General features: G+C 40.8%; 1 protein-coding gene across 1 annotated transcript in view; it reads left to right on the forward strand.

The window, feature by feature from the left end:
* HEPACAM2 (HEPACAM family member 2) overlaps window positions 1-16,732 on the forward strand; it is a 144,180-nt gene that overhangs the window by 60,465 nt on the left and 66,983 nt on the right. The window contains 1 exon segment of the mRNA XM_030200453.1: window positions 10,536-10,820. Within this exon segment, the coding sequence (XP_030056313.1) occupies window positions 10,536-10,820 (285 nt within the window).

The raw sequence follows: 16,732 nt of genomic DNA on the forward strand, positions 1-16,732 counted from the left end.
ATAGTGTTTTGCAGTTGAGCAATTGTGGTTAGTACATGCTTTGAGCAACCACTTTATTCTTTGACATACGATACATATTTAATATCTAAATTTAATGAAAGGTATTAATTGTGACTTACTTTTTACTTTTTTTTTTCTATGTTGTCACACAATTATGGATGTAAGCCCCACCCCTAACCCCGCCCCCTTTAGCCTCCCCAAACAGTTGGGCCACCGACCGCCTATAGCCTGGACCACTGTCCTTCCACTTCTCGTATTTCCTCCCAGCCCATCATCTCCTTCCTCAGGTATTCCCCCATTTTACTAAAGTCAGCACGCTTGAAATCCAGAACTTTGAGTTTTGAGTGGCCGCTCTCCACATGTACTGTAATATCAAACCAAACCCTTTGATGGTCACTGCTGCCCAGGTGGGCACCCACTCAGATATTTGACATGCTATCCCCATTTGTGAGCACCAGATCCAGAGTCGCTCCCTCCCTCGTGGGTTCTGTCACCATTTGTCTGAGCAAACCACTTTGTAAAGCATCCACGATCTCTCTACTTCTTTCCGATTCCGCAGACGGAACCTTCCAATCTACATCCGGCAGATTGAAATCTCCCAGCAACAGCACCTCTCTCTTGTTTCCCAACTTTTGAATATCTGCGATCAGGTCTTTATCTAGTTCCTCCAATTGTTTCGGAGGTCTGTAGACAACACCCACGTGTATAGAGGTTCTATCCTCTCTTTTTAAGGTGATCCATATCGCTGCTTCCTTTCCCCAGGTCCCTGTCATTTCGGTCGCCGTGATATCATTTCTCACATATAGAGCTACTCCTCCACCTTTACGACTCTCTCTATCCTTCCTAAACAGATTATAGCCTGGTATGTTTGCATCCCATTCATGGGAACCATTTAGCCACATCTCCGTGATTGCAACAATGTCTAAGTCTGCCTCCAACATCAGGGCTTGAAGGTCGTGAACTTTATTGCTTAGACTGCGAGCATTTGTGGCCATCGCTTTCCATGTACATTTCCTGGTATGTGCTTTAACATTTGTGATTTGGGGTTGTCTTTTCTCTTTGGGTACCTTCATATCCTTTTGTTCCAACTTCATTTCTTTCTCTTCTGCCTCAGTTCTATTTTCAGGATCATCACCATGCTGTAATGGAGCAAAAGAATTCTGTAGGGGCAACACTTGTGAGGGCGGATGCCTCTGGTGCACATAGCGAAGTCTGCCTGAGCCTACTGTGAACCATCTATTCCTAGTTGGTTTTATCCTTGGAGGCAGTGGTGTGAATTTGGCTTGATTCTGTGCTGCATGGTTTTGTGTAGTCTTAGAAGCTGCTTTAAGTGCATCTAATTCCTGTTTTACCTTACTGAGCTCCTGTTTTAAACTAGCAAGCTGATGACAGACAGGACAAGCCTTAAGTTTCCAGATAATTGGCCTTGAAACTGAAACACCACAATTATTACAGAGAATAAAAGTCATCCTGTTTGTTGGAATGGGAATGAACAGGTATGATATGATGGGGTTAATACTGTGCAAGATTAACTTTACTCCTCAGCCATACGTAGGCAACCAGAGGCAGTTGTAATTTGGGTGGAGTTAATTTGCAATAAGTAGAATAGTTAGGAAATTTATTTAGGAAGTGTCAGTCTTGGGGTGGGTGGGCTTAAAGTTTAAAACCTGTGGAATGTGTTTGTTTTAAAACCTATCTCCAGAAAAGGAAAAAAGTTCTAATACTAATAAAAGATTAAGCAAATATAAACCATCTAATACAACACAACTCTATAAAGACATGACAAAAAAATCAGATTGCCACAATGTGTCCTTCAACTGCCTAGGTCACTGTTTAACCTTTACCAACAAGTGCTGCTTCAGCAGTTTCTTAAACAACCTGAATTCTTCTGTATCCTGAGAGTTCCAGGTAACATATTCCACTCTGTTGGTCCAGAAAAAAATGTGCCTCCTTATCTCTCCTAAACGAATCAAGTGGAAGTCCGGAACTGTCGACAACATGTATTGTCCAAATGAAGCACCCACTGTGGGCAACGAAGATGAAGACAGTCACTAGGAGGAATCATGATGCACACAATAATGAACCATCATCAACAACTTGTATTTAATTCTATCGTGCTTAATTTCTGGTAACAAGGTGTGGCATGTTCGTATTTTGACAGCCCTTATAACAAACGTACTGTCAACTTCATCACTACCTACAATGCCTGTATACGTACAGCAGGCAGTGGATGTAATTTACTTAGTAGATGTAATTTATAGAATGATCTTTTCACTGCACAACATAACTGAGATGAAAAAGACAGTGTAGTATCAATCAATACTCCCAAATTTTTCACAACTGAAGACACAGGAATCACAACATCAGCTATTAACACTTCAGATGAAAAAGACACTGTTGATTCTGTAGTCACCAACAATAATAAAGGATAAACTATTCTGAAATATCCACTGATGTATCCCTTCTAAAATTGCTCATAACCGATTAACTATAACAGGCACCAGCTCTGTCAACAGGAGAAAAATTTTAATGTCATCCGCATAAATGCGGAATGCCACTCCAAACTCCTTTAATATCCTACAAACTGGAGCCATATAAACATTAAACAATATCCTGGACAGAGCCGAGCCTTGGGGCTCTTCACATTGCACAGATCTCATAGTAGACAATTTATCACCCACACAAACTTACATTCTCCTTTCAGTAAAATACAATTTGAACCAAGCCAATACAGATCCCGCAATGCCACAGTCCATTAAATGCTGCATCAAAATTCGAGGCCCACAAACCAGCCTGGTTTTCAGGATTTTCACAATGAATATGAATGAGATCCATTTGCATTCACTGCTACCATTGCATGTAAGTAGATCTCATATATATTCATTATGGAAATCCTGAAAACCAAGCTGGGTTGTGGACCTGATTTGAGGACCCCTGCACTAAAGGAATGAATTAAAGCCTTAAAAATTGCAGATGAAGTTCATGTCAACAAAACAGTGATTCCACTCATTACCAGACAGGCTGGAAGCCAAGTCATCAAACTGGTTTTGTTGCAGCAGAATTGGCCTACCAGAACAAGTATTGTGCAAAATTCACAGTAGAGAAAATCAGTTTGTTATAGCTAAAGTGTGTGTTAGAAGTTTATTATGAACTTTACGGTAGCTAAAGTTTAACATAAGGGTTTTCACGTTTCAGTTAATGAAACAAGACTATAATTTTAGTGTAAGAATGTTTTTATCTCTACATGAAAATGTAGATTTCATTTCTAAGATGCAAGTACATAGGAACAGATAAAGAAACAGTACTTCCCTTCATTATTTTGCAATAATAATTACACATTGGTTTTTCTATCATTTTGAGGGACATTTTTGATATGATGTAGAAATCCAATTTTGGACATGTTGCTGAAATCGTCCAAAAATCAGGTGGTGAACATAGCAATTTTCAAACCAGAAAAAGTCTGTTTGTTTTGAAAATGGCCAGTTCCTAGATGTTTTGGAGCCAACATTCAGACCACACAAGGCATCCTGGCTAAATCCTGAATTCAGTGGTGAGACTGGATATTCAATGCTGGGCCATTTCTGGTGACTGGCATTGAAAATCCAGTTTAATTTTGGCTGGTTTAAATGTAACCAGCCAAGCCAATATTCAGCGCTGGCTGGTTAAGTTTAAACTGGCCAAGGATAGACCTGCTATTTCGGCAACCTGATTTGGTCTCCAAACTTAGCTGGCGATGTGCTGAATATTAGCAGATAACCGGTTATATTGCACGATATAACCGGTTAGCCGCTAAGAACTGGCTGGCAATATTCAGTGGGAGATAACTGGCTATCTCCCACTGAATATTCGTGGATAGCCGGTTAAGCGCTATTTAACCGACAAGGAGTCATTCCTGGCGGGTTAAATAGTGCTGAATATTGGAGTTTGTGTTCAGTACGTTTTTCAGTTGTGACCATTTTCGAAAAAAAAGAGTCCAAGGGAAAAGCGCACAAAGCAAGCCATTGGGACGTATGAGAGACCATCATTCTTAGTAGCCTGGCCACACAGACACCCCAGCACAGCAGTTGGGCACCCTAGGGGGCACAGCAGGTCTTCACATAAAAGGTCCCAGGTACACATCTCGCCCGTTACCCCCTTACATTGTATGGGGAGCTCTCCAAAACCCACTAAAAACCTACTATAACCACATCTAGGTGACACCTGCAGCCATAATAGCTATTGTAGTGGTGTACAGTTGGGTACAGTAGGTTTTTGGTGGGTTTTGGAGGGCTCACACTTTCCACCACAAGTGTAACAGAGTAGTATATGGGCCTGGGTCCCCTTTGCTGCTCTAATAGGACTGGCCATAACATCTGAAGATGTCATAGTGGCTGATATGTACTGGGGGGGGGGGGTTCACATTTTTAGGGGATGGGAAGGGGTCAGTGACCACTGGAGGAGTAAGAGGGGTCATATCTTAATCTCTCTGTGGTCCTCTGGTCATATAGGGCACCTTTTTGTGACTTAGTCATGATTAAAACAGGTCTAGACCAAAACTTTACTTATACAGGTCTTGTATCCCGCAATTACCACATATAGTTCTATGTGGGTCACAAATGTTAAGAATGAACCAGTTGTCCAGAAACTACATGAATGAAGTGGAGAGCAGAGAAGGGACAGTTGGAGGGTATTGAGCCTGTACTAGTCTGATGGATACTGCAGCTGTTTACTGTGCCTGCCTTGTGGCTCCGATTATTGTCAGCGATGCTGGCGCCTGCCCCTGTGTGCCCCTGCATGTTGGCTCCTGCCCGCCATCCCCTTGTGACTCAGTGTCAGAGCTGTGCTGAGCCATCACATACTGAGCCCTCACTGAAGAGCTGCAACAACCTCAGCCCGCACTGAAGAGCCACCAGAAATCACAGCCCCCCACGCCCCCGAATCAAGATGGCATCAGTAACGGATGTGTGTTCCTAAGCTCCTGAGACCCATTGTTAGACTAACGAGGGAATTCTTTTTTTCTCTGTTTTTAAAATGGGGAAGAGAAAGGGGAAGACGGTGGTTTCTACCTCCACGATTCCACCGACGACGCCAACCTCTCGACAGCCGACTTTGGAGGTCTTTGGAATTGGGACCCATGGCGAGCGGATGACTGCTTCGACGGGTTCGACCTTTTTGGATACGGACCGCAGCATTGAAGGAGTGACGCTGAGCCCTCCTTCTCACACTGTCCCTCCACAACCCGGAAGCGAAAGATTGCCTGAGGGACCACAGCAGTTGGAAATGCTATTCGCAACGCCGTTGGGAGGAGGACCTTCGGGCACTTCAACTCCGGGGAAAGAAACAGCAATGCAGGAGCAATTGCAGGTCGAGGCCCCTGCTCCCCGAAGCTTCACTACCGGGAACAACGGTGGAATACAGAGACCTACAGTGGTGACTATGAATTCATTATGGGATGCAATTCAAGGGGTTAATAGCACATTACTCCAGATGAACACTTCCATTAATGGAGAAATTAAGGAATTAAAACAGACTAGTGAAAACCTGTCTAATAATTTACAAGAACAGAAAGAAAAAGTCTTGAAGATGGAAGTTGAAGTTGAAAAACTTCAAAATCTAACGTTTTCCTTAATTAAAGAAAAAGAAATTCAGGAAAAGAAATTGGAAAATTTGGAAAATAATGCTCGAAGGAATAACTTAAGGTTAATTAATTTTCCAAAATCACCCTTAGTAGCAGCTATAGACATGCTTAAAAGATATTTTACTCAAATACTGGGAATCTCAATGGAGGGTTATCCCCCCATAACGAGAACCCAGTATATTACGGGTGTTCCTAAACTTCCAAAAGAGCAAACATTAATTACACCAGACTTAAACTTGACAGAATTTCTAGAGAACTCTCTGGAAGTTATCATAGAGAGAACAACACTTATTGTGACTTTTGCATTAGAAATGGACAGAAATAATGTTTTGAGACTTTATTTTCGCCATTTGAATGATATCTTCCTGGGTCAAAGGATACAAATTTTTCCAGATTTGGCAAGGAGTACGCAGAAGAGGAGGAAAGATTTTCTGATTTATAAAAATAGAGTTCTTAAGTTGGGTGCTACTTTTTTGCTTAAATTTCCCTGCAAATGTTATATTACCTTTGAATCTGTTAATTACATATTCTTTACCCCCTCGAAGTTATTAGAATTTATTGATTCCAAGGAGAGTGCTAATTTACCTGGAGTTTTGCCTCCCTAGTTAGGAATGCTGTTTAGTTGGCTGCAGATATCTGTTACGTCCCTTCCGTTTAAATAATTTTGTTTATTGCTAATATTTTATTTCCTAGTATCTTGATTCAATTTATTGTGGACAAATTTGAAATACTATTTTCTATAAATAATGATGTAATGTTTATTTCCTTATTTTACTTTTTCTGATATTGCTGAATTTTATATCGCTTGATGTAAATGAAAAATTTATAAATAAAGAGTTAAAAAAAAAAAAAGAAATCACAGCCCCAGAGCCCAGCCTTAGTCTCACAGCCCCAGAAATCGGCAGCCATTGCAGTGTTTTTTTGCCGAAGTTTGAAGGTGCTGCTAAAGGAAGCCTCCCCCATGGCCCGCAGGCATTGCTATTGCCTGTATTCAGCTCAGGCCTCCTCTCCACCACTGCTAGTGCCTGCTTCCCAGGTTAAAATAAAAAAATAACAACTTCTTGTGCTTGGGCTTCGGGGAGAGGGGTTGATGATGGGCTGTGGTGGTGGTAGTGTGGGAAGGGCAGAGTCGATGCTGGGGAGGGGGGCTTAGAAAAGCAGAATTGATGCTGGACTGTGGGGATGGTGGAATAGAATGGCAGGGGGGATGCTGGGCTATGAGAGGGTGGGGTATAGAGAAGGGGCAGGGGAGATGCCGGGCTAAGTGAGGGTGGGGTATAGAGAAGGGGCAGGGGAGATGCCAGGCTTTATATTAAGGGGTTGGGGGTATGGAAGGGCAGGGGAGATGCTTGGGTATGGGACAATTTCTGTATGTTCCTGCTACCTTTATTATTTATTTATTTTTTATTTATTGCATTTGTATCCCACATTATCCCACCTCTTTGCAGGCTCCATGTGGCTTACAATTCATCATGGATACTGGCAGTAGAAGAGAATACACATTTGGTTCACAGAGGTTTAAGTGTTACATGGTGGTGAAATACATAATAGTGTTAAAGTAGCAGACATTGAAAGACAATTCTGGAAGTTTTAAAGATAGTACAGTTACACATGTTGATCTTTGTGATATATCTTGTCGAAGAGATAGGTTTTCAGTAGTTTTTGGAAATTGGTCAGTTCATAAGCCGTTTTCAGGTTCCGTGGCAACGCGTTCCAGAGCTGCGTGCTCGTATAGGAAAAGGTAGATGCGTGCATCAATTTGTATTTCAGACCTTTACACTTGGGAGGATGAAGATTAAGGAATGTGCGATAAGATTTTTTTGAGTTCCTGGCTGGTAATTCTATTAAGTCTGACATGTAGGCTGGGGCGTTACCATGGATTATTATATGGACTAGGGTGCAGAGTTTGAATGTGATGCGTTCTTTTAGTGAGAGCCAGTGTAGTTTTTCTCGTAGGGGTTTTGCGCTTTCGTATTTTGATGAGCCAAATATTAGTCTGGCTGCCGTGTTCTGGGCCGTCTGGAGTTTTTTAAGTATTTGCTCTTTGCAACCGGCGTAGAGTGAGTTACAGTAGTCCAGATGGCTGAGTACCAATGATTTTACCAGATTGCGGAAGACAGTCCTTGGAAAGAATGCTCTAACTCTTTTTAGTTTCCACATTGAATGAAACATCTTTTTAGTTATGTTTTTCACATGGTTCTCAAGTGTTAGGTGTCGATCAATGGTGACTCCAAGAATTTTTAGGGTGTCCGAAACTGGTAGATTTAGTTTCGGTGTGTTAATAGTGGTAAATTTATTCTTATTGTATTGCGAGGTGAGTACTAGACATTGGGTTTTCTCTGCATTAAGTTTCAGCTGAAATGCATCTGCCCAGGAATTCATGATGTGTAGGCTTTGCGTGATTTCATTGGAGATTTCTCTTAGATCTTGTTTGAATGGTATGAAGATCGTTACATCATCAACGTATATATATGGGTTTAGGTTCTGATTCGATAGTAGTTTGGCCAAGGGCGTCATCATTAGGTTAAATATGGTTGGTGAGAGGGGGGATCCCTGTGGAACTCCGCATTCAGGTGTCCATGTAGCTGATGTGGTCGAATTTGATGTCACTTGATATGAGCGTGAGGTTAGGAACCCCTTGAACCAATTGAGGATGTTACCTCCGATTCCGAAGTATTCGAGGATGTGTAGTAAAATTTCATGGTCAACCATGTCAAATGCGCTTGACATGTCGAATTGTAACAGTAGAATATTATTGCCGTTTGCTATCAGTTGTTTGAGTTTGGTCATGAGCGTGACTAGTACGGTTTCAGTGCTGTGATTAGAGCAAAATCCTGACTGGGAGTCGTGTAAAATTGAAAACATGTCTAGATAATCCGTGAGTTGATTGGTTACCAAGCCTTCTGTTATTTTGGTAATTAAGGGAATAGATGCTACTGGTCTATAGTTCGTTAGTTCATTAGCATTTTTCTTTGCATCCTTGGGTATAGGGGTGAGTAAAATATTACCTTTCTCCCGTGGTTTGTTAGGTCCGTTATAAATTGTTGAGGGGCCGACTTCATGTGGTTGTTTGGGCATATGTCTAATTTGCAGTGAGATTTAGCGAATCTTTTAAGTGTTTGCGAGATAAGAGCTTCCGGTAGTATTGTGAATTCGGTCCAGATCCTGTCGACTGGATAAATTCCAGGGTCTGGGTCTAGGCAATCTAGGAGTGTGGTGTATTCGATGGGGCTGGCGGGTATTTTGAGTCGCAGTTGTATGATTTTCTCCTTGAAGTACTTCGCCAAGTCGTCAGCTCCTGGTGTGTCTTTGCTGTTGTTGGTGACTGGAGTGGTGTCCAGTAGTTTATTCACGAGTTGGAAGAGTTTGTGTGTGTCTTTATAATTCGGTCCAATTTCAGTTTTGTAGTATTGTCTTTTGGTTTGTCTTATGGTATATTTATATTTCCTTTGGAGTTGCTTCCAAGCATTAAGTGTGGGCTCGTCATTCTTTTTGTTCCACGCACGTTCTAGTTTCCTGACTTGTGTTTTGAGTTTTTTCAGTTCTTCGTTGAACCATGGTATTGAGTTCTTTCTGTGCGAGGTTCTGGTTTGGATTGGGGCAATGTTATCTAGTATTAATTTACATCTGTTATCCCATTCTGAGAGGAATTGGATTGTGTCTGTTTTTATTGTCCATTCGTCGTTGTAGATCTGTTGCCAGAATTTAACCGGATCGATTTTTCCTCTTGTGGTGTAAGTCTTTCGTATTTGTTTGTTAGGTGAGTCTTTCATTCTCCATTGGAGGGTAATATGTGCTTTGTAATGGTCTGACCACAGTGTAGGTGACCATTTAGTGTATGTTAGTGTAAGGTTTGCGTCGTGGTCAAATTTATGTGTTATGATGTCTAATGTATGTCCTTTTTTGTGTGTTGGTTGTGTACTTGGTCCTTGTAAATCCCATAGTTGTAAGAACTCTTTGCAATCTTGGGTGCTTGTTTTGGTGAGATCTTCCATGTATAGGTTAATATCTCCTATTATGATGAGATTAGAGGAAGAGATACAGGTTTTCGAGATAAAGTCCGTGAAATGTGTTTGGCAGTCTCGCCAGTTGCCTGGTGGTCTGTAAAATATGACTGCATTAAGTTGTTCCTGCAATTTTGGGTGACTGATTCTTATGTTTCTTATTGAATGTGTGTGCCTGTTTAGGGCTCTGAAGAACACAACCTCTGCTGTTGGGTGCTGTGTTTAGGGACTCTTCTAAGGATAAGTTTCTCTGACCTGAGTGGAGGTGTTCCTGGAGTGGGGTTTGGGTGGGGGTTTCTATTATATTTATATTTATGAAGTATACACTTCACCACCTGAAATAACATGGGAAAGTTGTACATATCTCAGAGCAAATATAACTTTCTGCAGGAGCTTTCCAGGAGAGGGGGAGACAAATAATTCTCTAATGGCTCTAATGGACATGCATTCCCATTATAAAATATGAAGAATTTAGATGCTTATCTTCCACACAAGTTATGAGACCTGTTATTAAATTACACTCAGTGAGGTCAGTACATTATAGTGACATATTTTTGGATGGTTAAACTTGTCACAATAATGTACACAAAAAGAGTAACTAAATGTTTAAGTCCTTCTGCAGGGCAGAGAAACAGAGCAAGGGCTAGAGCAGGGAGACTGAACTACTTCCTGAGATTTTGTTTTAAAATATCAGTGCACTTTTTACCCTGCATTGTGTACCTGTTTGGTACGTGGGCAATAAAATCTATGTGGCAGTGATGGTCCAATTTTTTTAAGGGAAACTTCAAAAACTAATCAGGTACATAGCTTTCCAACTTAGATGTGCAAATTTACATTTAACCTGTCTAAATTTTGACTAACTAGGGCTAGATTTACTAATGTGGATTATTGAATCTTTTTTTTTTCTGTTGCAGTACCCGTCTCAAAGCCAGTCGTTCGAAGTGAGCCATTATCTGGGGCCGTGGAGCATGTTGGGAATATCACGATAATCTGTTCCGTGAGAAACGGCACCAGGATAACTTATCAGTGGATGAAAAATGGGCAACCAGTGAGTGTCAGCCCCTCATACAGCTTTTCTTCGACCAATGACATGCTCTTTATTGCTCCTGTCAGGAAAGATGACATTGGGAATTACAGCTGCGTGGCAGAGAATCCTGTCAGTCAGATGGAAAGTGAACCAATTGTACCGACTATATATTGTGAGTATACACCTGTGCTTAAATTCAGTCTCATCTGTAGTGAATATATATCAGACCGAGCTACCTTTACAAGTGGCATTTTCATGTATATGCTCTCAAACATGCTTGAAAATACCCATATAAAGTTACCCTCATTGGGGCAATCAGTGCTGAGGAAGTATACCTGGGTATATACAGTATAAGCATGTGCAGTTAGATGTGAGCGTTTACAATGGCTCATGCAATTTCTGGACGTCAGCCATGTGTATGCCTACCTATAAAATAGATGTCATGTAAGATGTACCGGTATTTACGGTATAGCACTTAGGGGCTCACTAATCCCTTGGTTTTCACTCTCTGTCCTCGAGGGCTGCCAACAGGCCAGATAGAAATTTGCATGCCTATTATCACAGCAAGGAGAAAAGTGGGAACAGAGGCCACGCGTTCCAGAGACTGGAGCTCACAATGTCTTGAGTTTAAAACAAGGTTTATAAAAAAAAAATCAAAAACGACTCAACACAACGTTGTGTTTTAGCCGGAAGGCCTGCATCAGGAGTCTTTGTACAAGCTCAGAATAAAAACATCAAAAGGTGAAATCCTAAGTTCCACAGTAAAAAGGAGATGGTCTTTAAAAAGACCGTTGGTTATGTGCGCTAATAAACAATAAGGCTAAATGTCTTACAGAAGCTATTATCACCATTGTATGCAAATCTCTCTCATGCATATTCGTTAGGGGTATCCTGAAAACTTACCCTATTGCTGGCCCTTAAGTACTGTACACTTTTTCAACCTCTTACCCATGATTCTTTGGTCCAATATGCTAAACCATAAGGAGAATGTGGCACTTAAAGGTTGTTTAATTTTCCCTCCGTTTTCTATCTCGTGTGAATTTTCTGAGCATTATTTGCAGATTGAACACATTTTGTATCTAGAAGTATGCTATCTGATGGTGGATTATATTTACTTTGTTCAAAGCTATATCATTTTGCCATTTTTTCTAGTTAGAAAGTAGCCCCAGGAGGGTAGGAAACATGAAAAAATGAATAAAGGCTAGTGAAATGAAAAAATATATAAATAAACTTAAAAAAACCATAATAAAATACAAAAGTTTGAAAATATTTTATTGTGTCACTCTGCTGCAGCTACACCTGAACAGGTGAGAAGGTTGAGGCTGGTGACAACAGGCCTGGGAGGAAGAGGTGGGGGTCCACCACCCAAACTGAAGATAGATTTCTTTAAGAGGAGAGTACCAACAGCTGAGCTTCCATTGGAAATGTGAAAGACCAGTTTACTCCCTTCTCCGCAAAGTGGCAAAAGATTAGAGAGGCAGTGCAAGGAGGAAGGGCAAGTGAAGAGCAGCAGGTAACACCATTATCAGAAGAACAGAGTAGGAAGAATACCCTGTTCTCTGCTGAGAAGTGTATGGAGCGGGGGTTTGGCAGATGCAGAATCTGATGAAACATCATGTGAGAAATTTCCATCAAAAGCGTGAGATACTGAAAGTTTCATAGCTGAGGAAGGTCTGGAAGATCTAGCTGTTAGCATGGTAAATAGATCATTTTAGAAGGTTGGCAGAGCATTTCCACCTAGAAATTACCAACATGTGTAACTAGTTATAATAGAAAGCTGCTAGTGTCCTCAGTACCAAAGTTTCAAAGGTGGCATGCTTTAGATGTCCTTTGGGAGAGCCAGAAAAGTATGTTTCTTGCAAAGTTAATAGTCACATACATAACAAAAACAAAACAAACAAACAAAAAAACTAAAATACAAAGACAAGAATTCAGCATTTACACCTAACTCAAGACAGGTGTGTCTGCTAAATGCATATTTGAACTTGTGGTTTGCATGAATGATTGAGGGGGCTATTGTGTTTTCCTCTTTGGTGTTTGAACCACCTCAAAAATTTTTGCTTGATACTTTAATCTGCTGTTCCTGTATGTCCGTTTTGTAAAACCTAGCATTTACAGGTGTACACGCTAGCATTTGTCTGTGCAGATTGCAAAATCAGCATTTGCATTTCAAAACTCTGAATAATGAACACTCTTTGAATACATTTCTTACTAAATGTTTGCTCCTGATAGATGTGCCAGCACTTGCACTTAAATTTTCCAGCATTTCTGTATGTATTTTACCAAAACCTCAGGGAATTACGCATGCCTCCCAACCTGGACATCCTGTTGGCTACCATGGCACTCTATGAAAATTGGTCTTTGTATGGTGAGGATGTAGGAAGTGGTATTGACAGGGACAAGAGCATTCCATAGATAAGTTAGTAGAGTGCATGAATAATGCCCTTGGTCTTTGATTTTCTGCTCTGCCCTCAGCCCCAGTTCCAGAAGCAGCAGTGTCAGCCTCCAAGGAAGTTGATGGGAAGTTCTGTAAAACAAATATGACGTGTGGAGCCAATTTATAGTGCTTGAGGATCCACATGTAATGTTGGAAGGCCATCATTAGAGGAAAGCTAATGAGCCAACTTTTGAAGACTGGTATGCTGTATCATTTCCAGAAACAATAGCATTTTAGTTAGGTTGAAGGAAGAGTGCTGATCGTAGGCTGGGTCTTCATTCTGCACTGCAGAAAAGTAATAGAAGCTTCCCAAGTTACTCCAGATTTTTCCTTCCAGTGAGGTGGTAGGCCAGCAGCACTGACGTCTTTCTAAGGCAGTGTTTTTCAACCTTCTCCTGAAGTCGCACCTAGCCAGCCAGGTTTTCAGGATCCTAAGCTAACAAATTTGTGCACCCAGGTACTTAAGGAGACCTTGAGTATGGCATTTAGAATGCTGATCTACCCAATGGCCAAATATTTGGGGATAATTCCCCACTGAATACCATCCTTAGGATCTTCCTGCCAATATCCTTCTCCCTGTGCTTTGGGTTCTTCATGCTACTCTTTATTTATGTATTGATTTATTAATTTATTTATTTGGCACATTTATATCCCACATTTTCCCACTTATTTGCAGTCTCAATGTGGCTTACATAGTTAAAAAAGGTAATACATATTCATAATAAAAATAGAACAAAGAAAAGTACATAAAATCAAGAATTGTGAAGGAGGCAGATGATAGGTAAAAGATCATTTAAATGGCATAAAGGAAACACTACGGGAAAGTGCTAATTTAGGTTCAATTAGGTATTGATTTCATATGCTACAGTTCTCCTAGAAGCTCCTTTGTGACCCTTGAAAACAGTACAGATTAATGTTTAAACTGCATCTCAATCTTCCTTTCAATGGCGTGACCCTGAGTGGTTTCATATGATTTTAGGATTTTGGCAGTGCAACAGAAAGCATGCTCTTGCCATCTGTTGGGAAAATCTGTCCACACGGACACTTAGACACTCCTCCATTCATCCCTCAGATGGGCTCATTTTCCAAGAAACCTTGGACCCTGAGCTAATCCCCTTGGTGCTGCTTTACCCCTCTCCTGTTGCTTTTGGATCTTCCTGCCAGTGTTGGTGCTGTTTTGTTCCTCTTCCTGTGCCTTGGGGTCTTTATTCCATGGTTTGTACCACTTTGCCCCTTTCACGGTGCCACTGTTTGTGCCCTTTCACCTTTTTTGGGTGCCATGGAGTCTTCATACCATATTTTGTGCCTTGGAGTGCCATCGCCTCTGTGGCAAGTTGTACACTACTTTGGGTGAATCTCTTAATAAAGGCAGTTAATACATTTTAATAAATACATAAATACAATTGGATTAAAACTTGTTAGAAAAGGCCATTGAGTTTAATGAAGTTGAATGATCCAATTGATTAGGAGGAGTGGCCTAGTGGTTAGGGTGGTGGACTCTGGTCCTGAGGAACTGAGTTCAATTCCCATTTCAGGCACAGGCAGCTCCTTGTGACTCTGGGCAAGTCACTTAACCCTCCATTGCCCCAGGTACAAATAAGTACCTGTATATAATATGTAAGCTGCATTGAGCCTGCCATGAGTGGGAAAGTATGGGGTACAAATGTAACAAAAAAAAATGAAAAGAACATAAACTGAACCCAAAGGTTTTGCTTTGCAAATTCTTACAAATAACTGTTCATTAGGAGTAACTTAATAGAGCAACAGGCTGAGAACTAGGGAAGCCAGGTTCAGTTCCCACTGTGGCAAGTCACTTTGCCTCAGATATAAACTCATAGATTGTGCGTCCAATAGAAAGAGGAAAACAGCTTGTGTACCTGAATGTAACTTGCCTTGAGAAACAACTGAAAAAGGCATAAGTCAAATTCAATCTTTAGTTACTCCGAGGAATGAGGATAGGGAAGAAAGTTAGCTGGTTAGAGAACATTTGGAATGCTAGTCAGCCCACAAATGCAGTCTTAATTACTTTTTCTAACTTATGAGCCTTTCTGCTATTCTCTGATGATTTGGCTCGGTTTTTGTCGCAATCAGGCCTCTCAACTCAATTCCTTATTTTCTAGGAATGCCTGTCCTAATTCTTAGATGCTTCCTTAACTCCTTTGAATCGCAGTTCAGTCAAACAGAACCAGGTGTTTGCTTGGTCTACCCTTTCCCCCTGTCCTCCCAGGGCCAACCTACTGTTTGACTTCTGTGCTACACTGCTATGAATTTCCTAGCCTCTCTTTTCTTCCCCTGTCTTATTTGTAAATCTTAGAGGGTGTGGTTGGTTTGGATGAAGTGCTGTACATCCCTCTCCTCAAATTCCACCCCAGTAACACTATTTTTTTCGTCACAAAATTGTGGGCCCTGTTTACTAAGCATGTTTCTTATAGACCCAAATTGTAAGAAAGCCTTTAGTAAATGGGTCCCAGATGATTTGTTCATTTTGTTCTCATTCCTGGGAGCCTTATTTCTTGTCCTTTCTGTCTGTTCCAAATTATGTACACTCCATTATAATAAGGGTGTCAGATTGTCTGTACTGTTTGCTCTAGAGGTGGTAACACGGTGAAAGACTCATGTAGGTTTATCAAGTGGTTTTGTAGGGGTGATTCTTCAGTTTATATTCAATCAATAAATGAGTCAAGAGTATTTAGTTTTTGCTTCTTCCACTGAAGTAGAATGCACTATTTTATTTTTCATTATTAGTAAATTTGTAATCAGGATAAAAGGCTCATAGTACTGAGTCATTTTGTTTATTGGGCTTTATTAACCGCCTTTTTGAAGAGATTCACCCAAGGCAGTGTACAGCAGGTACAGTTTAACATAAAACTTACAATTTTGTTAACAGCATAACAATAGTAAAATAACCAAGAATAAACATAAATACAATGGTAAACTTGAAAACAGTTAATTGAAACTTAATAATAGAATTACCGTGAAACAGTATCAAAAATATAAACATTTAACAGCACTGGAATTCAAATACCAGAGATATAATACAATGGGGCCCTTTTACTAAGCCGCGTAAGTGTCTACGTGCACCAACGCACACCAAAATGGAGTTACCGCACCACTACCATGTGGCTCTTGCGGTAATTTTATTTTTGGTGTGTGTCCGATACGCGCACCTGAAAAAGAATTTTTATTTTCGGACATGCATATCGGATGCGCACCAAGTGGCACTTGATGCAAGTAGGTCATTACCGCTCAGTTATCGCATGAGTCTTTACCGCTAGGTCAATGGCTGGCGGTAAGGTCTCAGACTCAAAATGGAAGTGCGGCAATTTTGATTTTGCCGCACATCCATTTTCAGCAAAAATTTTAAAAAGGCCTTTTTTACAGGCACGCTGAAAATGGATTGGCACACACCCAAAACCCACGCCTACACTACCGCAAGTCATTTCTCAGCACACCTTAGTAAAAGGACCCCAATGTTAGCATAAACACCTAATAAGCAAACTATGTTATTGTAAATACTATTTTAAAAGTGCATATGGCAAATCAATTGGTTTATTTATTTATCTCATTTGTACCCCACAGTTTCCCAACAGTGTCAGGCTCAATGTAGCTTACAACAGACCACAGAAGCAGACGCCAATGCAGTAAAC

This window comes from Microcaecilia unicolor, chromosome 1, assembly GCF_901765095.1.
Source record: "Microcaecilia unicolor chromosome 1, aMicUni1.1, whole genome shotgun sequence".
Lineage (NCBI taxonomy): Eukaryota > Metazoa > Chordata > Amphibia > Gymnophiona > Siphonopidae > Microcaecilia > Microcaecilia unicolor.